Here is a 23,999-nt window from a genome sequence, read left to right as displayed (position 1 = left end):
GCGATTGGCCAGCGCCGGTCATGTGGACGGGCAATCGCGAACATGAACTTTTATCATTTCCCTGGTGGTTATAATGCAGTATTCTTTTGGACACCACACCTTGGGTCGGAGCAGTGTCGTCCTTTAGGGCTCTCGTCTCTTTATATATATATATATAATTTTTTACTTCGAATATCTACTCAATAGGCTGAATGAGAGAGAAAAGGGGAGAATTAGAGAGAGAGAGAGAGAGAGAGAGAGAGAGAGAGAGAGAGAGAGAGAAGGAGAGAGGGAAAGGGGGGGTGATTATTACACAAAAGAGAGAGAACCAAAATAATTTTAATTTCTCAGCTAATTTTCTTGCTGATTTGGGATTTTTAGTAACCATGGAGGGGAAATGGAAAATCTGCCCGGACCGCAGCCTGATATCATTTTTCAAAGCGAGAACTTACTCCATTTTCTATGCAAATGACAGAAACGCAAGGAGCTCTCTCCCAAGTCACAGAGAGGGAAGCGACGGCTCTCAGGTTGGGACAATATTATAGAAGCTGAACGATAAACCGAACGCTTCCCCCCCCCTCCCCACACCCCTTTTATTTCAAGGGAAAAAAATTATGCGGTCGTCAAAGGTAAGGGAACGCTCTACGTTTTGTTTTTCTATCTTTTGTTTCTAATGATTTTTAAAAACTTGTTGATGTGCCCAATCCCATCCTTTACCTCCAGGTCTTCTTACGAAGGTGGATCTGAACCCCCAGGCTTAGAGTAAATGGAGAACACAGTTTCCGGGGAATTCTTTTGCACAAGAGAGAGAGGGAGGGAGGGGGATAGTCGATTCTAGAACGGAAGGCGGATGTCAAAGGAGGAAGGAGGAAGAATAAAAAGAGACAGTGAAAGGAAAAAAAGAAGAAATATTTTATTTTTAATCACGGAGAAAAAGAATGTGAGGAGAATACCTAGATGGTTAGGTAGGAGAACATTTACGCTGTCTGTGGTTTAAGCATATAATCAGTTCTTACCTCACTAGCCTCTGAGGGTTCAGGTCCCCCTTCACCCCATCCTCAGCTGTACAAGTATAGTTTTCTTCCCTGACGCTGGATTTTCCAAGGCGTTCAGGTGGAGTTGGCAGGGAAACAGGCTGGATTAGGGAAGATCCCTGGAGGCCTCAATTCCGAGGAGAACGGCAGGAGCTGGGACCCGGTCTAAGGTGGGGGGGGGGGGGGGCCCGACTGGCTGAGGAGAGACAGAAAGGGGAGGGGGATAAACAGTTCATATTAATAGCTTCTTTATTTCATTTCTGGGAAGATTCTGACATTAAAAGTGATGGGGGAGGGGCAGAAAGAGAGTACTTGAACTGAAAGGAAGAAAACAGTATTTCAAAGATTTTGTCTATTCCTAGTAATCTACGCTGCGTTATTATTGCATTTATGATGTTCATGTCATTTATTATATGGTACTTTGAGTTGATATTTGTTGACATATGAGGAAAAATATTGATTTCTGAGTCTTTTATGCCAGTGGTTCTAAAAATTCATGAGTTTGAACGTTATGGTTTTTTAAAATGAAATTGTTTTTATAGATAATGTAGCTAGAGATATAAATGCCTGATTTGCTAGAGTGGAGTCGGTTTATCCTCTGGGGCAGGAAATCAGGGTGGATTTCGACTTTTCCGTCTGTGTCTCAGCTCAAGCAGAAAAACTGTCTATGTGACTCTTGATTTTGATTTTTCTAACACGTCTTTCTCCTCATCTTGGAATAGGAGCTCAGGGTTAGCTAAGGGGCTTCTGAAAATAACTGTGGGGTTGAAGGAGGTGTGAGCCGAGGCTTGAGGCATATAAAATATGGCATCTGTGGTTCCTTGTACGGAAACTAGAGAGAATCGAGCCATGTGACAGTGTGAGTATGGAGGCCAGGATGGATTGGGAGTAGTGTGGTATGTGGGTGTGCAGTATGCACTCCCTCCCCCCGGCTCCCACCCCACGGCATGCCTCAAGACTAGACACCAGAGCATCTCCTTCTCTATCTTGCGTTTCTCACCCAATTTGGGATGAAGAAAATAGGAAAGGAGCGGGAATATCTGTGCCCCAGTCTTACTTCAGGGCACCCCGAAGAGGGAGTTGCGGTAGCCACTTGTGGCAGCAGAGATGTTAAAGTGTGGGGCTGACCAACCTGGGGTGTGCCTCTATGCTGCTTTGGTGACCCAGATCGACGGGTTGTTCTGTTGAACAGACGTTTGACATGTTGGGTAAGTGGCTGGAGCAGGAATGCTCGGTGTATAAACACATTTGTTGTATATTTTTAAAGAAGAAAAAAATTCCAGCGAAACGGAAGGGCCTTTTCTCTGGAAGCCCTGGTGGGTTATAAATCGCCCTTTTAACAGTTCGCTTTGGCCCAAATTATGCAGTTTGCTGCCATCTACTGTCCAGAGAGAGACAGGTTCCCGCTATTTAAGATACTTGTCTTCTCTGAATTCTGTCGAAACCACTGTGCACAAAAGTGGAACCTGGGGGTGTTGAGATCGCCATTCCTTCCTGTTTAAAACAGTCTCATCTCATCTCATCTCATCTCATCTCATCTCATCTCATCTCATCTCATCTCATCTCATCTCTCTCTCTCTCTCTCTCTCTCTCTCTCTCTCTCTCTCTCCTTACTCCTCCTCCTCCTCATCCCTCTTCATTTATTCAGAAACTCCCCAATCTTCTATTTGCTAAGGCAAGGAAATCTCTTCCTTCAACCATTTGCCTTTTGCCCCAGTACAACCCAAACCCAAATCAAGAGTGTTTAAGCAACTAAATTATTAAAGAAATAATATGAGTTTGTGTGTGTGTGTGTGTGTGTGTGTGTGTGTGAGAGAGAGAGAGAGAGAGAGAGAGAGAGAGAGAGAGAGAGAGAGAGAGAGAGAGAAATTTAGAAATTAAAAACATAGGAGTTGGTCGGAGGTTGGGTGTTGGTGCAGGTTGAAAGGAGAAGAGTGATCGGAGGTTGACTGAGATTCAGTTGCTGAAGGTTTATTTGATTTTCATGCTGGCCAACTGGACCAAAACCAGGAGGAAGGGAACGTGGGGCTCCTCTGGAAATTGCCAGCCCAGGACAGTTACAGTTGGTTGTCAAAAGACAGACTGGGTTTGTTTTTTCTCTTGGTTGGCCAGTTCCTTTTAGTGCTTCGTTGGGGGTGGAGAGAGAATAACATACAGTTTCCTGGCAACTGTTGGTGTCTAAAACCGTGCGTCGCTGTCTACTCCCCCTATGCTTCTCTAGAAGTTGAAATGAATGCAAAATGTGCTTAAGAAAAATACATTCAGTTTATGTGTGTATGGTTGTTTGTATGATAAAAGAAATTAATAATAAATAACTTGCTCATTTTTTCCCTGAAGAACCTCCTTCCCTTTAACCATGAAGTATTTTGCCAAAGGCATTGTTGGAGTAGAGGGAAGAAATTCTTATATGAACACTTTTGGATTTTTGCCCCAGTCTTTTGAGTTACTGATTAGCTCAGGCCTTTCACAACTGCCTAAGAGTGAGCTTTGCCTGCTCCCTTTCAAGGTGCAATCCGCCCCTTGATACTTGGCTAGGGTCTTAGCTCTGGGGTGTGAGGGGTGAGTGTAGTTATAATGAATTCTTTCCCCACAAAAATCTTCAAAATAGGACCCAGTGGTTAGAGAGTATCAGCACCACCTCAAAATAAAGTATCAGTATCTCAGCTACCTGAGCTAGGAGAATCAGAAATAGAAAGGAGAAATAGTAGGGATTTCCCCTGTATTGATTATTGGTAGAGGCACCCCTGTTGTTCCTGGGTTGTCCAGGGCTCTCTAACTAGAGCTTTGGTCCTTTCAAGAGCCTTGTTCATGCGAGTAGACTTTATGGCCTCAATAAGACCCCTGATTTAAGGCCACCGCTGTGTTCTCACTTGAGGAAGCTGAGGGAATTAAGGGGCCTTAAAAGACTCAGTCTATTCCATTGCAATTTGAAGGGAAAACTCAGTTTGTACTTTTAGAAGCAGCCTGGGATGAAGGTGAGGGTGAGGGTGAGGAAAACGATGAGGGTGGGGGCCAGGAAGTGAAGGTTTCATATCTGTGAGTCTGAAGTTTAGAGCAACCTGGAAGAGGAGAGGAGAAAGAAAGGGTTTTTATGTTTTATGAGTTTTATGTAAGCACCTCCCCCCCGGAAAATAAAAGACTCCTAGTGTTAATTTCCATAATGCAAATTAGGTCCTTGAATGGCATTTTGGATTTAGGGCAATGTTATGGAAAACTCATCTGATATTTTCCTATGTTATTCTGCTATTGCTTTTCATAAATTTACAGATTCTGTTGTAGTCCAGAGTGACCCCTGAGTTTAAGAATAATGTTGGAGGGAAAGCAGAATTCTTGAGTGGAATTGGGTGACTAGAAGTCTAATTAGAGTCCCTCAACACAAAAAAAGTTGAGCATCCTGGAGAAATCCTGTGACTCAAGGGAAGGTGAATGGTAGTCTTTCCAATTTCATTGTACTCCCACTTTTCTCCTTTTCTTAACCAGATGTAGGTAGAAATTTGTAGGCAAAGAAGTACAATGTAGAAGAAACTAACATAAGACACAAATGCTTGTGTATACACATGACCATAGTTTACTAAATTCAAACCCTACACATTCCCAGATAGCTAACCTAGAGAAATGGTAGTATTATAAAATTAAAGTATACTATATTAGACGTTTTAGGTCTTTATCTCTGGACCCATTTATCTGTCTAGGGAAGTCTATGGACCCCCTTTCATAATAATGGTTTTAAATAACTATGGGAAATGCATAATTACAATTAGAGATTAGTAATTAATAATAAAATTGCAATTTTTCCATTAAAATTCACTGATTCCCTGAAATCAATTTACAGTCTCTTAAAAGGTCATTGACCCCAGATTAAAGCCCCTCCCTCACCCAGGTACTTATATACAAATCTCTCTGTGTGGATACTTCAAATTCTGGCACACGCGCACACTGTTTTGTACACATTTGTAGACTGGGCTACAGACCCGATGGTATACACTCCCAACAGGCAGAACTGTGTGTACGTGTCTATTTACTTGTGCACCCGCATCTACAGACAGATTGACACAGCTACAAACAGATTCACTAAGATTTGGCTCCAGAGCCTATTGCGGCTCAGACCCGGCCTGGTCTTTATCCCAAACAAACGGATCAGACGAATAAACGCCCATAAATACCTCTCGGCTTAGATAAGAGCAATGAGTCGCAATTTTCTTTCATGGCCGGCTCCAGCCGACCCTGGACCCCGGCAGTTGCGGCTGACAGCCCGACAGGCAACTGGCGAGAGTCGTGGGGAATTTAGAGATTATTGTTGTTGTTGATTTTAGAATTTCCCCAGTTCTTCCTCCCTCTCCCACCAATCCTTACAACTCCCAGAAAACAAGTCACTACCAACCCCCCAACCTGCGAAGACTAAATCCCAATGCCTTTGAATGATAATAAATTAGGGGAAAAGGATGAGGGCTTGAGGGCTGCTGTGGGTGGAACTATCTCCTCAATCCCAGGTGGTCTTTGCAGGGGGGTGGGGACACAAAGCATCTTCCTCTGACTCTCTGAGGAACTCAAATAGTGCTTGGGTTAATTACTTACTCATTTAATTATCAGGAATTAAACTGTCCAATAGCAATGGAAGATCTCAGATCGATAACTATCTTTGGGACTTTCCCCCCACCTTCACCTTTCGCTAGGTCTTTCTGTTTTAGTTTGTTCCTTAAACCTTCTAAGTCTTGTAAAAATGACAGATTGGAACTGGGGACCTGAGGACTAGAGAGCTTGGAGGGAAAGTCGGGTCTAGAAACCTGAAAGTTCTGAGTCCTTTGATATCTCTGCTGCCGCTTTTCGTTGGACCAACTTTTCCAACTACTCCACACCTTCCCTCCACCCCATACACACTAAATCAGTCCGTTAACCCATGGTTTTCCTTTGCCTCCCCTTTCTCTTGTCTAAGAGCTTGCTTTCACTTGGGCGAGGAGGGTCGGGTTCCCACACAAAAGCTCGTGAGGAGAGGCGAGCGAGAGGCTAGGCAGTTAAGCAAAAATAAGCTGAGTTTACCCTCTGCTGTCTAGGCTGCTTTTCCCCGATTGTCTAGGGGTGGTTAGTACTCCCGAGGAGCTGTTGTCTGTGACAAGAGTTTCTTCCCTCATGTAAACATAATCCTTTAACATTTATTAACTCTGCAATATCTATCAGACTTACAAATACTCAGTTTCTCTGGAGAAGAGGTAGGGATGTGAAATCAGACTCAGTGTGGAAAGCTTGGGCAGCAAGCTTTGGGGGTTGCATACCCTGAAGGGCATGGAATGGAGAGTTTGAGAGAGAAGCAGATAGATCCAGAAGGAATTTGAAATTGCTGAGAAGGGATAATTCAACGAACGTGAGATGGGAAATCCCAATATATTTCCTCACTTATTCCACATAAACCTAGTCCAAATTACATACCCTACTTCCCCCTTCACCAAACAATCAAAACGCCAGAGGATAGATTCTCTAAAATCTATACCAGCTCCTCCGAGAAAATTGGAGGAGGAGGAGATTTGGTTGCGGCATTTCCCTGTCCCCTAGGAGCACGGAAGAATTTGAGGAGACAAGACCAAGTGGTGGGAAATTGTCAGTACTTTATTGACCTTAAAAAAAATCCTAATGCACTGAGTTTTCTCAAAGCACTTTTTTTGGGGTAAGAATTTATGGGTAGACATTTAATTTTCTTGGGAGGTGGATGGAACGACAAACGACAGTCAAGTATGGAACAGAAAGATACAATCTAGGCAAGGGTTCTTGCCTCTCATCTCCGACTACCGAAAGGGGAAAAGTCTCCCTACCTTTGCTAAGATCTGCTAAAAAGGACAGTGAGGACCCTATCTCTGTCGTGTGACCGCAACCTTCCCTAGGGAGGAGGGCGACTGTGGGCCAGAGGGCAGAGTGAAAAGTGGAAAGGATGAGGTTTAGGATAGGGTGTATACTTTGGAACTCTCCATTTCCCCCACCTCACGCGCACCTTCTTCGCCGTTTCTCTTCCCCCTCCCATCCCCAGCAGCTGGGCTCCAACTAGCTGTCTCCATTCCTCTTGCCCCCCCAATACACAAAGAGTTGGGGAGAGGCAGGAATTCGAGACCGGGGCTGGGCTGAGAGCTGGCGATCAGATAAACAGGAAAGACGATTTTTGAAACTAAGGACGCGGTTCCCCCCCCCCCCCCTCTTCCTGAGAGCGAAGCTAATTAGACAGCTGAGAACTCCGCTCCCCTCCTACCCCCATTTAAAAAAAGAAGAAAGAAAAAAAAAGAATAAAACCTTTTCTCTTCAGTCCATCTCAACGGGGCACTCGCATCTTCCCTCCCCACATATTCCCCTTGGGGGAATGGGGGTCAGGAGGACCGCAGGGATTAACTTTTCTTAGAACAATTAACTTTTTCCCATCTCTTAAGATGAGAAGAAGGGGAGGAACAGGAGCAGAGATATATTTATTTCATCATTCTGGGATGGGGGGGTAATCTCTGTTCCAAGTTCCCCCCTCCCTTATACCTCCTCCCCACCCCCCACCTCTTAGCGGTAACAGACGCCTCTTTCGCAGCTCCTACGTAGGTGGGGAAGGGTGCGCTCTGTTTCTGTTGAGTGAGAGCAGGAGAGAGAGAGAGAGAGAGAGAGAGAGAGAGAGAGAGAGAGAGAGAGAGAGAGAGAGAGAGAGAGAGAGAGAAAGAAGAAGAAGAAGAAGAAAAAAGAGGTTGATAGGTTTGTGCGCCGGGGTCCCTCGTGCAAGCCCTGCTCCTCATGGGTGCTATTTGGCAATTCCTGCTTCTGCTATTGGTCAGTGTTTGATCATATGGTTGTATTTCCTTCTGTCCCTCACTGGCACCTCGCCATCCCCCTTCAGCTAAAACCCAATCTCGGATATACTACTAATAGCTAAGGCGCTCGGACTATAAAACACAACAAATCATAAAAGCCCGCTCAGCAGCACCGGCCGCGCCTCCCCTCCCAATGAGTTCCTATTTTGTGAACTCCACCTTCCCGGTTACTCTGTCCAACGGACAGGAGTCGTTCCTGGGTCAGCTCCCGCTGTACTCCTCGGGCTATGCGGATCCTTTAAGACACTACCCCGCGGCATATGGGACCGGGGCGGTCCAGGACAAGGGCTTTGCCTCTTCTTCCTACTACCCACCGGCGAGTGGGGGCTACGCCCGGGCTGCGGCTTGTGACTATGGACCAGCCGGCTTCTATAGGGAGAAAGAGTCAGCCTGTGCTCTTTCCAGCGGCGAAGAGCCTACCCCTTTCCACCCTGAACCGAGGAAGTCCGATTGCGCCCAAGACAAAAATGTTTTTGGAGAGAGTGAAGAGCAGAAGTGTTCCACGCCTGTCTATCCCTGGATGCAGCGGATGAATTCATGCAACAGTGAGTGAAGCTTTTCAATACTTTTCTCCCTCCCCCTGACCCTTTAGCCTGTCTGGGCCTGTCGGGTCCTGTCCCTCCCCACAGGAACAGGAAACAACCCGGGGCTCTCGTCAAACATTCACCACCCCCTCCCTCTTGAGCCAAGGGACTCCCCCCAGAAAGGTGTGTTTTGAGGGGGGAGGGGATCCAGGTAGGCAGAGAGGGAGAATGAGTCTCTATCTTCTCACAGTTGGAGTTCTAAACTTTGTAGTCCCTCCCTTCCTAGACAGTCAAAGAGAGGCAGGGGGAGGGGGAGGGGAGTCGGAGAGAAGAGAAGGGGAGATTACCATTGAGGAGGAAAAGGGGAAAGGGTCCCTGTTACCTGCCTTTCTCATCTCCCTTCTCACTACTCCCTTCTCTTATTTCCACCTAAACGGGTCAATTAGAAATGGAATGAGTCATGTATTGGTCGGGAGCGGGAGGGAGGCAGGCAGTAAAGACTGAGGAAGGGAAGGTTGAGTCCAGGGGTCTGTGCTTCATGGAATGTAGAGGTGATCCTAGAGGGAAATTAGAGAAGGTGTATCACAGAGAGCCTGTTTCTTCATCATCAAGGGGATAAGAAGAGACAGCAGAGAAGTGTCTGTATCAGATCAGATTATTTGTTGTCTTTAAGTCACAAATTGATGTCCATTAGTAGGACACGAAAGTGTGGGGCTGTTAATGCAGAGTATCACGGATCGATTCACGTCATTGTGGATTAAATGGTCAAATCTATCACCAGTTGGGAGGGGGAGAGGTTAGCCATCTGGAAGTGAAGTGGGAAGAGGTGGAGGGGGCGGAAGAGGTACAAACACCTGGCTAGCTCATATCTAATTTTCCCCACCCCTCCCCGGCAGCCTTGTAACCTCAGATAGGGTCTTCTCACAGACACCAAAGTGACAAACTCCCCAAAGCGAGGTGAGGAAAAAGAAACGGAGAGCTAACTAATGAGACCTGGAGGTTAGAGGGTAGGTTGAAGAGAGATGACCTGAGGAGGGAGGGGGAACCATGTTAGGGCCTGGAGAAAAGGCATTTCCACAGCTCTGAAGTCAGGGTCCCCAGAGAGTAGTGGGAGGGAGGGGACGGAGAGAGGGTGACCATATCCTAATGTCTTCTTTACACGTAACAGGTTCTTCTTTTGGGCCCAGCGGGCGGCGAGGCCGTCAGACATACACCCGCTACCAGACCCTGGAGCTGGAAAAGGAGTTCCATTACAATCGCTACCTGACCCGAAGAAGACGCATCGAGATCGCCCACGCCCTTTGCCTGACCGAGAGACAGATCAAAATCTGGTTCCAGAACCGACGGATGAAGTGGAAAAAAGAGAACAAGATGCTCAACTCTTCCCAGCTCAGCCCGGAGGCAGAGGAAGAAAAACCTACAGAGTGATCTCCAGGAAGAACCGGGACGAGGGAGGGAGGGAGGGAGGGAAAGAAAGAAAGTGAAGAGGAATGACGGGGAGGTGGCTGAGATGGGTGAAACGAAAATAAGCATCATAATATCGGATGCCTTCGTGGGAGGGAGCAGGAAGAGGGTGGGCGAGAGATTCTTAAGCACCTCAGAGAGAGGCCGGACTAATTCCATTCCCTGTGGAGCTCCCACCCTACAGATTTCTCTCATCAGCTGCTAGCCACTAGAACCCCAGATAGGCCCCCACTCCACGGCTTCGTCTCCTTCTCTTACATCTCTAACCCTCCCACGAAAGCTACCTGGGGTCCCTAGTTTGTGTTCTCCGGCTGAGGACCGAAAGGACCTCGCTGATGTTGTGTTTCCCGGAAGCAAAGCAAATCGCTGTTTTCCGTGTCTTGTCTTCATTTTGTACAGTGTCCCATGCACGGTTGAATTAGAGATTTGGTTTCCCTTTTGAGATGGGAGGTCTCTGGGGGGGGCCTCCCCCGTCCCCCAGACCTGTCGCCTCTTCCCCTCCCCCCCCTTAATCTACTGGAAGGAGCACAGACTACCTAGGAGGAAGAAGAGGAGAAGCCGCAGAAGAAAAACAAAGTTCTATTTTATTAATTTTTCTATGTGTTGTGTTTGTAGCTTTGTCTTAGCTCTCCGACGTGAAATACTACAGTAATAATAATAATATTATTAATATTAATGATAATAATAAAAATGTGAAAACTCGGCCGGTCGTTGACCCCCCCTCCCTTTCCATTTTTCTTTCCGGGGGGAAATTGCCCCCAAACAGTCTGCAGACAATCCCAGTGGGCCGCCGGTTGATTGCAAGTAAACCCCGATATAACGCTCAAATTCTCCGGCGGGGTCACTCGCTTGACTCGGATCAGGCGGATAGGCTGGGCAAGATAGAATTCGGAAATTACAGTTGAAACAGATATAGTCAATCCCATCCCCTCAGCCTCCCTCCCCAACCCGCTTCTCTTAGCCACATTTCACATTAGCTCCAAGATCACCGCCGATTTTGGGATGGCGTTCACAGTCTGAAGTCCGACTTTCGCTTTTCTTTTCTGCCCCCTATTTTGTCTCCATCCCGACAATTGTGTTAAGGAATCCCACCCCCAAACTCCTTTTACATTTATAGATCAGAAAAGCAAGCTGGGGTGAGCGATTCCCCTAAGGCTTAGAGGAAGGCCCGCCAACAGTGGGACTACATCTTTCCCACATCTGTTCTCTTCTTTCGCTTTCTCAAACCTCGGGGCCTCTGTCAATGACTATCCAACCTCACCCCCTCCCTCCCACTCTCCTCGCTGTTTCTCCTCTTGCTTTTTGATAACGAACTCAGGGCCGGACTCAGGATCCTGAAATTTAGGCAGAAAGAATCAGGGCCCCCCGGTATAAAATCAGTTATAGAGAAAGAAGCTTCGTGAGTTGAGTTGTACCTCTTCCCTCCCTGGTTCTTCCCCAGTCTGAGGAGGCACAGAGGAGACATGGAAAGATTGGTTTCTTGCCTGCCTAACCTTGAGTTTTGGGGTAGGGGATTTGGTTTCTGGTTTTCTCCTTAGTTCCCGGTCAGAACAGTCAGTTCATCTGAGACTTTCAAACAGGAAGCTCGGGTGGCTGGGAGAGCTTCACTACAGTTTTTCTACCCGTCTCTCAGAGCAGAGGGTGAGCACGGAAGGTGGTAGGGAAAGGGAGAAGGGAAATTGCCCTCTGCTCCCTCACAAAACACCTAGTCTGGCCTGTCACTTTCCTTTGTCACAAAATGGAAATGATGCTTTTCCTTCCTCCCCACCCCCCCTTTCTCTCTTTCTCTTGAAATCTAGGCAGAAATTGCCCCAGCTTTGGGGCATTTTGTTATCGCTGGGGCTCTTTTCAGAGTCCCTAATTATTATAATTGTGTCACTTTCAATGTGGTACGTAATTACTATTTGCAGGCAAGCTCTGAAAATTCCAAAACTGTCTGGAAATCCAGCAAAGCATCGGAGGAGTCCACAAGCTCATTTCTGTCAATCTCCACTTGATGGTGGGGCAGATAGGAGAGGAAAGGTAGTTCTGGAATTCTTTTCAGACACCCAAAAGAGGTTTTTCTTTCCCATTTCATTCTCTAGGGATTCCACCAGCGTCCATATTCTGAAATCTTCATTCTCTCCAATTAACTCGAGTTTACCTATCTCACTGTTCTCCAACCTCTCCCTACTATCTCCTTCACAACTGATTTGACTTGCTTCTGAATTTCACCTTTTCCCCTTGCCCAGGATAAGATTGGGGTTTGGGGAAGACCAGAGAACAGGAGTCAAGTCCAGATTTTCCTGGAAATTAAATGGGTTGCTCTTCTGGAAGTCCCCTCTGAAGTCTCCAAATCCTTTCCCATGTCTACACTAATACCCAAGAAATTTCGAACTAAAACCAAGCCTGGGTTCTCTCACTCTTGGAGCCTTAAGGAAAATCGGTTGAAATGGTTATTTCACGCACATTCTCCCTTCCCCCACTGGGAAAAAGCACGGAGTTAGGGGATTAAGAGAAAAGAATGAATTAACATTCTGAGCTTCGTATATACATTTTAAAAGGGGAAATAATAGAAGATGGAGTAATGTCCCTCCTGTAGGAAAGGTCAACTCAACATCATTCTCATATGATTGTACTTTCCCCATCTTTGCTCTTTTCCTCAGTCCCCTTCCTCTTTCCTCAAGGGAGGGAGGCAGCCGCCATCACTGCCGCCGCATGCACTTCCAATTGTCGCCGGGAGGTGGCGCGCTATGCTAAGAGGCTGCCTCGAACCTTCTCCCTGTTTCTCCCCTTCGTTTTTTTTTTTTGGAAGGCTTGCATTGAATCGGCCCTAACGATTCTCAGATCGTCATTATTTGTAACCATAGAGCATGAATTACCTCTTGAGGTCATCAGCGAGAATTTACGACTGGTCAACAAAAGCACGTGATTCCCCAACGCCCCCCCATCCCCCCTTCTTACCCCCCCCCATATTTGGCCGCATACATAGCAAAACGAAGTACAGTGCATTGCTATAATTCATTAATACATCATAAATCGTGAAGCACAGGGTTATAACGACCACGATCCACAAATCAAGCCCTCCAAAATAACCCAAATGAGCTCTTACTTTGTAAACTCGTTCTCGGGGCGCTATCCAAATGGCCCGGACTATCAGTTGCTAAATTATGGCAGTAGCAGCTCTTTGAACGGTTCTTACAGGGATTCTGCTACCATGCATACCAGCTCTTACGGCTACAATTACAATGGGATGGATCTCAGCATCAACCGCTCCTCAGCCTCTTCCAGCCACTTTGGGGCGGTGGGGGAGACATCGCGTGCTTTCCCCTCGCCCGGCCAGGAGTCCCGGTTCAGGCAGGCTTCAAGCTGCTCCCTGTCCTCTCCTGAATCCCTGCCCTGCTCCAACAGCGACAGCCACGGAGGCAAACCCTCTGCCTCGTCCCCCTCCGACCAGGCGACCTCTGCTAGTTCCAACACCAATTTTACAGAAATAGACGAGACCAGCGCGTCCTCGGAGCCCGAAGAAGCGAGCCAGTTAAATAACAGCAGCTTAAGCCGAGCCCAGACAGAACCCATCGCGACCTCCGCAGCGACAACAGAAGGACAGACTCCACAAATATTCCCCTGGATGAGGAAGCTGCACATTAGCCACGGTATATTTTTGCTTTTTTTTGTTTTTCCTTTGGGGGTGGGTGGGAATAAAATCGTGTCTGTTTTCTTCTGTGTGAGAGAAAATGAAATGTTGATTTAAAAATATATATGTATGTTAATAATATATTTTTAAGGGAGTGAGATCTACCAGGGCGTCCCTGTGGCCTGGGGGAGAGAATCAGACAAGATTCTGGGGGAGGGTGCATTTTTAAAATTATTTTTGTAGGTTGGGCTCCTCTTTTTACTGGTCAAATTTTCTTGGTGTTGAGGGGTAAGGGTAATTACTGTCTATGAAATCATCCTGTGCCGTTCCCCCCCCCCCCCCCAAATATTAGGTGAATCGTTGCCGGGTGAGAAAGAAGGGGAAAAGGTGAGGAGGAATGAGAGAGGAAGGGATAAAATGGCACTATCGGGACAAAAGTCCGGCTGTCTCCTCTCCTCCGGGGCGAGTCGAGGACGAAAACCTAAGCAAAAGGCGAGGCAGGGAGAGGAGTGAGACAGTAGACAAAGCAAGCTTAATTCGCCTGCAGAGATGGATACTGGCGGAGGGGTGGGGGGTGGGGGGCGCGCGCTGAAAATCAACCAGGATTTCGGCTTCTGGGGGGAAAGAGGAGTTTCAAGGCATTGGTAAGCTGGGTGCAGGGCACGCTAGGGTCCCCATTTCCCACGCCCACCCCCCAAGATATCGCCCCCCCTTAACCGGAATAACCTTGCAGTCTCACTGCCCTGTTGTCTGTCTGCTCCAGATATGACCGGCCCGGATGGGAAAAGGGCACGGACAGCTTACACTCGCTACCAGACCCTGGAGTTGGAGAAAGAGTTTCACTTCAATAGGTATCTCACCCGCCGGCGGAGGATAGAGATCGCCCACGCTCTCTGCCTCTCGGAGCGGCAGATTAAAATCTGGTTTCAGAACCGCCGGATGAAATGGAAGAAAGATAACAAACTGAAGAGCATGAGTTTGGCCACGGCCGGCAGCGCCTTCCAGCCCTAAATTCTGGAGGAGCCCAAACCCACAGTCAATACCCACCACCTCCCAGTCCCCCCACACACAGTCAGTCTCCAGGCGCCGGCCTCTTCCTTTCTGTCGCTCTCTGTGGATTTAAAAGCGAACGCGCCACAGCGTTGCTATGGCTTGAGATTTTTCGTTCGGTCTTAGTCCTCCTGTCCCTTCCCTACCTTCCCACGCCCTCCTTGGACTGGTTATTATTGTTATTATAATTAATAATTATTATTATTTCCCACCCCACGCCCTCCTCTACCCTATCGATGTTTCTGAATGTTCGTGTCCGTGATTGCTTCTCCCCCAAAAAAGGAAAACTCGCATGTTCAATGTGAATTCCCCTCCCCTTTCTGTGTTCTAACTTATTTATAAAAGGAGGATGGATGCATTTGCGTTAATAGCTTGGAATTTCTGTTCTTGAACTGCAGTTGGGTCTAGGTAGAGGCCTGGGATGAGAGAGAGAGAGACGTTCAGTAGGGACAAGAGGAAGATAATCTCAGATTATCTGCCAATATAGAAAAAAATATAATATATATAAATATATATATATATATATATATTCCCCCTCTCTCCTTTCCTCCTCCTCCCCTCCAAGCTTGGGTCTCTCTTTTTGCCTAATCCTGGGTGGGACTGTGACAGAGGGATAGGCCTAGGACTGGTCAGAAGGGGTTATTAAGGTGTAAGTCTCCGGCTCAGTAAAAAAAAAAAGTCAGGGTCTGACACTGAAAAGAAAAAAAAGTGGAGGAGGAAGCCTGATCAAATGGAAAATCTAGATCTGTTTCAGGCCAGTCTTCAAGACCCCAGGGTGTGTAAATATTGGAATACTTAGTTTTGGGTGCGCCTTCTCCCAATCCTCCTGCCCCCAAGACCATTTGTAGTCACTCGAGTGGATCCTGTGTTCTGTGTGAAATCTGTCTTTGCCGGACGTTTCAGTGATACGCTTTTTGTATTTGTTTGTAGCTTTTCTTGAAGTCGAATAAATGTCTCTCCTACTCCATCTCCCACACCCTCGTCTTTTCTTGTCTGGGCCTCTCAGCTCCAGCAAAACAAAAACAAACCCCACCAAAATGGTCCCCAAATGCTCTCTCTAGTTTGTCCTGAAAAGGGTCCTTTCCCTTCTGCCCTTTTCCTGATCCCCAACACTCTCCCTCATCTACATGCTCAGTTCCACTCTCCCCTCTGTGTTTTAGGCTGAAGGACAGATTTGTTCCTTTCTTGACTACAGAAAATCCCCCAAAGGCAAATACAAACGACTAGTAAGAATGAAGGCCAGGCGGGTGACTGTTCTTGGGATCTTTCACTAACTAACCTCCAAAAAGTCCCCTTTGAATATACTTAGGGAAGTCAACTTAGGCCCAAGTACTCTGGCTGTAGGCCTTGTTCTACTTTGGGGTTGACTTGGAAAAAGGGGGTATCAGAATTATAACCGAATAAGAGTCCCTAAATCCCATTATCATTTGCCACCCAGCAAATGAAATTCGGTTAGATTTAAATGGTGTTCTCTTCGTTGTTCCCCATCATTCCTATCCTCATCCTAACTCTCTCTCTCTCTCTCTCTCTCTCTCTCTCTCTCTCTCTCTCTCTCTCTCTCTCCTCCTCCTCCTCCTCCTCCTCCTCCTCCTCCTCCTCCTCTCCCCACCAAGATACCTTAGTGGACCCTTGATCCTATTGAGTAGGGGCTACCCCTCTTATCCTTCCCCTCCCCTACCTCAGCCTTGGCTGGCCCACAGCCAGGGCTATCTCAAGCTTCCAAAAGCCAGCCTCCACCCGCCGCAAGTAAAGTCGAGTCAGATCACTTACCCAGCTCAATCTCTCCCTTCTTAGCCAAACTTCTTACAGGACTTGGGGGGGGGGGAGAACTAGGGAGGCGACCGGTTTAGAGTCCAGGAGCGTCTCTTCACCCCCCTTTCTCTCCCCCCTTTATTTTTTTTCCTTTATCGTTAGCAAACTATCCCAAAAGTCGCTATGACATTTAGATGTCAAATGGATAGGGGTTTTATCTCGAAGTTAGATCGTAAAAATCGCCGAGAAGTCAGACAGATACCCCTCACTGGCTCGAGAAAGTCACGTGAGGTCCATAAAGTTAGTTTTATGGTTTTGGGGAGTTGACACCGCGCGGTATATTTCACATTCTCGAGAATGTAAGTGACACTTTAACTGCTCGCAGTAGCGGGGAAGGGGGCAGAGGTAGGTGAGCTCTCTCCCAGCTGAGAGGAGCTGAGGGCCCGGCCTCATCAGTAGCAAAGGCGGCAGCGAGAGAAGAGGGAGGCAAGAGGCCCAGCGTTCGCCAAAGTAAGTCCAGTTCTTTTCCCTCTCTCCCTGGTGTTTTAGGGCAACTGGGGCTTGAGGGCTGGATGAGAAGAGGGTGGGGGAAGGGTAGCTTTCACGGCTGTTGAGCGTTATTTCGGGGCAGTTTGGCCTTGTTCTGCCCCCACTCCAAACTGGCAAGCTAGCTAGAAGAGGGAGGGGCCCTCTGTTGAAGATCCAAAATCTGGGGCCTTGTCAATTGTTTGTTTGCGGGGAGCTTTTCCAGAGTTACATCAACTTTGAGGCTGAGGCATCCCGCCAGCTTTTGGATAGCGGCAGAACCTGCAAAGTTCCTGCAAACTTGGGGAGCAAGTTCCAGTGAGATTGACTGTGGAAGACTCTGGCTTGGGAATTATGGCAAATAGATGTGCTAGAAATTTGGGGTCACTACTCTTCCCCAAAGTAAATATAAGCTTGTGTATTTCGTCCACATAGGGGTATGGGGAGAGAAAAAGTATCTCACCTTTCCTTATGCTTATCCCAGATGAATAATCTGGGAGATGATACTCTATCTGGAATTCCACAACAACATGGCACTGGACTCTATTAGATGCTGGTTTCCTATGGGTTCAACTCTCAGCCTTAGAATTCTATCACTTCAACCTATACCCTATGTCCAAGCTCTATATCTGTTCTTCAGGGTCACTCCCAGTGACTCTTCAGGGTTGGAAGCATAGACTGTGATTCTGACCAAATCCTTCTGGTACTCAAGCGCTGTGAGGCTGGGGAGGCTGGGGAGGCGGGAAATGCGAAGGGGAGAAGAAGCTGTCTAACTAGTTCGAATCTGTCCAACTATACTGTTATCTACAACTGCTCTAAATAGGGATAGGCAGTTGCTTTTTAGTTTGGAGGTTAGAGAAAAATGGGGCAAACTCCCTGAGAGTACTTCAAGGAAGATGAATATGCGTTCTCCAGAAGAGGAAAAGCACGGAGAGTTAGGAGAAAAAAATCAAGCAAGATATTTCCCTCTTCTCCTCATTTCCTTCTTTTCTAATTCCCTTCACCTTCCAAAAGGAGCCTTTCTTTTTCCTCCAGAGTGGGAGCACATAAGATCCGAGATTTTGATTTCTTATGCAGGCATGTGTCTTTACCTGGAGGCCTAAAGGCCGTGCCTCTGCCTGAATCCCTTCCTTCAGCTTTCCCCTATTGTTGATACACCCCACCACCCACCTACTCCTCATCCCATCATTGTGCTATTATTTCAAGTTTCATTCACTCAGCCCTCTCTTTGGTGATGGAGTAGAACTAGGGGTGGAGGGTCTTGGACTCTAAGTATCTTAGTTCTCTGAGAGGATCAAACTCCTCTGACAGGGAAATAAATCCTATCTCCATTTCTTACCTAAAATAATAATCTCCTTCTTCACCTTCCTCCTATCTCTCTTTCATTCCCTCCCTGGTTTCCCCAAATGAGAGTTCTTAAACCTTTTTTTGACAAAAAAGAAAAATGGAAGATAGGACAGGAATGGGTTTTGAGGTAGTCGTGGTCTGGATTCTCATCTCCTAGTTCAAAGAAAAATCTCTCCCAAGCACCTTGGTCTCTATGATTAGTATGAAAACTGGGATCCCAGGCAATTATACTTTAAAATAATTAACCTACTTCCTTCCATCATGACCTTTTCACTACTAATATTTAAATCCCAAATTGGTTTTTTTTCCTAAGGATCTGTCTTAAAAAAAATACTCTTCTACAATGGCCCCTCTTCCCAGTCAAGAAAGTTAGAGCATTGGGTGGGGAGTGGGGTGGGGTGGGGTGGGGAAATTTGTGAAAATGGAAATGAAAACTCTCCTCTCCCCCCCCCACCCCCATCTTGCACTAAGAAGCTCTTGGAGGAATACTGATTTCTTCTGATCACCCCACCCCCAATTCTGCCCCTGAAAACATGCCCTCTTTATAATGCTCCCTACTATCCATCGATGCCAGAGGTTTTTCCTAAGCTACAAGACAGAGCCTGAGGCCTGTACCCGAGATATTTTTTTTTACCAACCAAACATGAGTTCTGCAAACTCTGATAAAAAACTGTTGAGCAGGGCATCCCACGGACATCTGCTAGAGATATCAGGACAGATTTCCCGAAATGGTCAAGAGCAGCCTAATATGAGACTGCCTGCTTCCTCCTGTGAGGTCCAGATAGAGACCAATAATATGTTCTTTTATTCTCTCAGAAATTCCTTTAAAGCTCTCTGATAGCTGTTTATTTCCTTCTTATTCCTTTTCTTTCCTTAGTTTCTTAATCCTGCTTTCTGTAATAAATAAGCCAGTGCCCTTCTTTGCTTCCCTCATCCAAATTAGGATGGGATATAAGAGAGGGAGGAGGTATTTAAGTTTAAGCCTTTCTCTGCAATAGACCCCACTCCAGGTCAGGAGCTCCCACCTTCCCCCAAAGAAGTTGTCCTCCTCCTAGACTGTTGCCTCAGTTCCCTTTTGGAGTTTTTCTGGCCTCCCATCCTTTTTACATTTTCTTTTTCATCTCTTCTTTATATTGAGTCTCCTTTTTTGGTCCAGGCCTAAAATTCTCTCGCTTACTTTTCATTATAAGGCTCAGAATTTACATCACATTTTCTAAAGGAGAAAGAATAAGAGGAGAAGCAAACCAGTTATTAAGGTTTAATTTTCCTTTTGAGTTCATCTTATTACTCAACCTTCAGGAATTTCAATTTTGCTATTTTGATTTTGTTTTATTTATCTCTTATTAGCATAAGAGAAGAATTGTAAACAAAAAAGAGAACTCCTGAACATAGTTTGAAAATGGCCTATATTTCATTGTTTCCTCTCCTTAATGGGAATTAGAGGACAGACCATTTCAGTGGCTGAAAGGCACAGTGGAGACCCTAAAGTTGTTCCTGGAAAGGGGTTATTGGCAAGGAGTTTGGGGGACATGACACGACTCCCATAGAAACATCTTTTGATTTTCTTGATTCATCTCCTTCCTTGTTCCTTTGGATCTGAATTTTTGTTTGAGAAAAGAAGTTGGAGATTCTGGGAGGGATACAAATTCCAACTGAAGGAGACTATATAGTTCAGTCTTACCTCTATCTAGCTGAAACCCCTTCCTACTTGAGGAGAAAGGAGGAAGGGGAAATAAGAGAAGGGGGACTCCTGGACCTTTACTGAATAAACCGACCTTCCTTCAATAGGTTGGACTTGATGGTTTCAGTCTAGTAAACAAAAGAGGGGAGAGAGGGATAAGAGAACTATTGGGGTTCTTTGGGTAGGATTTCCCCTCTCTTCCTATTTCTTGGTATAATCAGATTTCTAGGCCCCAGGAATCTTCCTATTGAGGTGTTTATCGATTGATGAAGCACTGCTACATATCTATTTTAATTAAACCAGATTCGAGCCTGGAATTGGAAAGGTTTAGGGTGAGAAGTCCAGGACCCCAAAGGAAATTAGTTCTTTTTAATACCACCACTAGATTGGACCCACACAATAATGGAACTGACCCATCCTAAAACTCCAAGTCTCTCTGAATGTATGGTTCCCCGAACAGAACCCTCCCCCTTCCCCCCCCCCCCCCCCCCAACTCAGATGTAAGCTACAGCTCTCAAACCATTATAAGCATTTCAGGTGCTGAATCAAATTCCATTTCCTCTCTCCAACCCTTTTCCTTCCCACTTCTTAACTTGTCACCCCCCCCCCCCCTTAGTTCAAAAAGGAAGGATTCAATAGTCCTTTCTACCAGACAGAATATTCTTGCTTTTTGGGATGTCTCCACGAAAAGTTCATTTTCTCTCTCATTTCTGTGAACACTATCCCCCTGTCTCTCAGATCGCAGGCACATCTTCTTGAAACCTCTAACTTCCTGAAGGTAAGACACAGGTTTGATAACTAGTGGGTGTTGTTGAATTTTGGTTGTTGTTGTGTTTTTAATGGACCTCCCTCCAAAAGTGATTAAAATCTGTTAAAGGATTTAATTAAGAGAATTAAATGAAAAGGAAGGAGACACAAATGAGTTGGAAAAAAACACTCCAAAGCTATTCTGAACGATTAAATCGCCATTTTAACAATATAATGGAGTTTGCATCCTGAAAGGGGAAATCAACGCTCATATCTCATCAATAATTCATAGAGTCCGGGATCACGCGGAGGTCAGCAGACGGGGCAGGAGAGGCTGGCTACGTGGGGCTCCTTGTCCGGCTCCCTGAATACATTAGCCGTAAGCCACTAGCTTTAGCCCAGGCTGCGGGGTCAGCTTCTGCACAACCTCCTAGCCTGGTGCAGGGGGTGGTGGGTATGGAGTAGGGAGAGGAGGCAGGGCTTTTTTCCCCTGGGGGTGTGATTTCTTTCCTTTTTTCTATGCGATTGTGTGACGAAGATATGGATCAGAGCCGGTTCAGGGAAATGGCGACTTAAAGGGGAAGTCATATGTGTGTGAGGACCCAGTGGATTTGAGTTTGGAAGAAAAAGAGCTAAACTATTCCTTAAAATTTGTTGATTGTTTTTTTTTTTTCTTCCCCCCTTTCACTTCACTCTTTTTTCCTTCTCTTTACCTCTTCTCTTTCCTTCACTAGATTTCATTTTCTGTAGTAATTTCTACCATTTCCTTCGAATCCTTTCCTCAGGAACTCGTGCTTCTTGCTTCCTCTTCTAGGAAACAACTGAAAAGATAGGTCGAGGGAAGAGGACCTTGACCTGTTAAGAGTTCCATATTTTCTCCACTTTCTAGCCCTCCTGAACGGACATGGGTTTTCCTTCTCCTTTATACTTTCTAATACCACCTTGCCTAGCTGGGCCAGGCCTGGTGAAGGAGTCCTCAGTTTCTTCATCTATTGGGTCTCAAATTCTAGGGGAGGGGCAAAGAAAGTTTCCCTGTGCAACTCTTCAGACTATCTCCTGGTGCTCTGTGCCTTGAAGTTCTGGACTAGGAAGTAGGGAGATTCCTACTTGTAGGGAGTGGACCTTAATTTCCTGCAGCCTGCTTATCTCCACGGATGAAATAACTCCTTGGGAGAGAACTAGTTGAGAAAGGAGGAAGCAGTTACTAGGTGAATTATTTTGAAGGGAAGTGGAGAAAGCGCCTGTTGGTAGGTGCACCTTTTCCCTTCTTTCCGTTTCCAATGAGGGGCAAAGATTCAACCTCAAGTCTTCCCGGAGCCTCCCCTCCAGAGTTCCTCTGAACTGGGAAAAGAGGTGGGATTGGGGGTAATGGTCCCCAGGAATTGAGAGGGGAAGGAAGGAAATTTTATTTTCACTTCTCTGGAGGAGGGCAGGGTGGGGAAGGATGAATAACAAGATGCTATTTGGGGAGGAAAAGAATCGAAAACTTTGACTTCCTAGCAGAGTAGGATCTGGATAGAGATTTTACCGGAGGCAGAAGCTGTAACGTCCTGGAGCTACCAGTAGAGTCCGCCTCAGACCAAGTTCACAGCCAGGCAGAGTTGGAGGCTGCATTAAGGGGCCGAAAACTGCTGCCTCCTCTGTTTCTCTCCCCCGATTTCCTGTCTCTACCACCCAGGCAAGAACTTCAGGGCTCTCTCCCTGTACATCTCCCACCCCCTAGGCATACTCCCAGAAGAAAGAGCGCCCTCCTTCTTTCAACAATGCTTCTCGCCCCTCTTCATCCCCAAAGAAATAAATTTCCAGATCACCACAGTGCTCTATGAATTCTCAGTAAAATAAAATAAAAACTTAAATCCATCAAATCTCTTTTAGCAAGGAATTTGATAATGTTAAGGATGAAATGCAAGTGAGAGAAATACACTAGGTGAAAGTAGCAATGCCATCTTTCTGTCACTATATCTAGAGACTTGATGGTATTAATAGGCAGTAATATCAGTTATTGTCTTAGAGAAATCATTAAATTTCACAAGGAAAAATTAAACCTCGAATTCGTCCCCTTATTAAGATTTAAGAACCAGAGTTAAGGGATTAGATTACGAGGACAGGAGTGGAGAGAAACCTTTTCAATTCAGTTTTGTGGAGTAGACAGGAGAATTCGACCTTGGGTGTTTGTTAAGTTGGTATTATTTCTGGAAAGGTCACCAAGTTGGAGGGTCAAAAGTTTAAGCTGTTCATGAAACAGTGTGGAGCTGAGATGTCTAGCTGAAGAGGCTGTGTAAAGGGTGGGGGGAATTGTGGGCCCGGAGGAAGAGGGGGCGCTATTTGTGGAAAAGAAATAAAACAAACAGCTAGTGAGGTAAGGTAAGGACTGAGTGTAGGGGGGGGGGGCCTGGAGAGAACACAGCAGGAGGCAAGGGGCAGAGACATAGGGAGCAGTAGAAATGGGGTAGTTGAGGAGGTAGAGGGAACATGAGTAGAGACGTTTTTCTGAAACTAGTGTTGGAGGAGGTGTGTGTTTTGGTGGAAATAGGGGTGGGAAATGGGGGGAAAAAAAGAGGGTTGAATTTTTAGATTAGAAAGGACCTCGAGTGTCAAATCTTAATTCTGTTTCGTTCCTCAAAAAAATCCTTGTCATACTCTAAGAGAATCTAATTAAAACTTATCCAATCACACATATTTATTAAATCTAATTAGAGAGAAGTCCCTGAAGGACAGTAACAAGACTGAAAGAAATTTTCAAAGGTGAAGTCCCAAACTGTGTTATTAACATTGTTTCAGCCCTAGTGAAGAACTGGCTTAACAATTCATTCCTGCTCATTTCCCAGACTCCATTTTCCCTGAAAGAAAATTCTGTCGAAGTACAGTCAAAGTGGCTCCACTTTGAGGATTGGGGGAAGGAGGCGATAGATATTATATTCTCAACTGGATAATCTTCTAAACACCTTCCTTGTATCTCCTGGTTTCCTTCTTTGATCTCTTGGAACTTTGAAGTCCTGCTATTTTCTTTACTTCCCCCCAAATTTCTACTTTCAGTCAAATTCCCTGCCTAGTTCCACATTTTCAAAGAGTCAAAGCAAGAAGGAAGATTATCCTCTAAACATTTATCTCCTGCACTTTTAACAAGCCAACAGAAATTTATCTTCGACACACCCTTTAGAATTTAATTTATAGGTCAAACGATGATATATATTATAAGAGAAGGGGCTGTGATTATAACATCGATGCGTGTGCTTCTTGTAGGCAGAGAAATGAATGTTTGTTACATTATACTATGTCATCACATTATTATATGAGTATTTAATATATGAAAACCTGAAGTGTGTGCATGGATAACAATAATCCTAGTTTTTCGGTTTTATGTTACACTCAGTAATTATATTACTCAGAAAGAGGGCAAGCATACTGTTCAAATATAACCTGACTGTCTTTTGATTACACTACTGGCGTCCT

At 45.8% G+C, this 23,999-nt stretch overlaps 3 protein-coding genes across 4 annotated transcripts in view; all 3 read left to right on the top strand.

Moving 5' to 3' along the window:
- Window positions 1-524: 524 nt before the first annotated feature.
- On the top strand, window positions 525-9,811 carry HOXB6 (homeobox B6). 2 transcript variants are annotated; one of them, XM_074224191.1, is made up of 3 exons: window positions 525-608; window positions 7,867-8,385; window positions 9,533-9,811. In XM_074224191.1, exons 2-3 carry the CDS (start codon window positions 7,974-7,976, stop codon window positions 9,790-9,792), a joined length of 672 nt encoding a protein of 223 aa, XP_074080292.1. In that variant the 5' UTR covers window positions 525-608; window positions 7,867-7,973; the 3' UTR covers window positions 9,793-9,811. The 2 variants fall into 2 exon arrangements, with proteins under 2 accessions (XP_074080292.1, XP_074080291.1); XM_074224190.1 differs by having other exon boundaries at window positions 589-8,385.
- HOXB3 (homeobox B3) overlaps window positions 547-23,999 on the top strand; it is a 61,136-nt gene continuing 37,683 nt past the window's right edge. The window contains exon 1 of the mRNA XM_074224186.1: window positions 547-608. The gene's annotated coding sequence lies outside the window, so the exon portion shown is untranslated. The remainder of the gene's footprint in view (window positions 609-23,999) is intronic.
- On the top strand, window positions 9,855-22,834 carry HOXB5 (homeobox B5). The gene is made up of 2 exons (XM_074224188.1): window positions 9,855-13,463; window positions 14,208-22,834. The coding sequence occupies exons 1-2, from the start codon at window positions 12,908-12,910 to the stop codon at window positions 14,453-14,455; spliced, it is 804 nt and encodes a 267-aa protein (XP_074080289.1). The 5' UTR covers window positions 9,855-12,907; the 3' UTR covers window positions 14,456-22,834.

The sequence above is a fragment of the Macrotis lagotis genome, chromosome 2 (assembly GCF_037893015.1).
Source record: "Macrotis lagotis isolate mMagLag1 chromosome 2, bilby.v1.9.chrom.fasta, whole genome shotgun sequence".
In the NCBI taxonomy this organism is placed as follows: Eukaryota; Metazoa; Chordata; class Mammalia; order Peramelemorphia; family Peramelidae; genus Macrotis; species Macrotis lagotis.
This window is presented reverse-complemented; position numbering and strand designations above follow the sequence as displayed.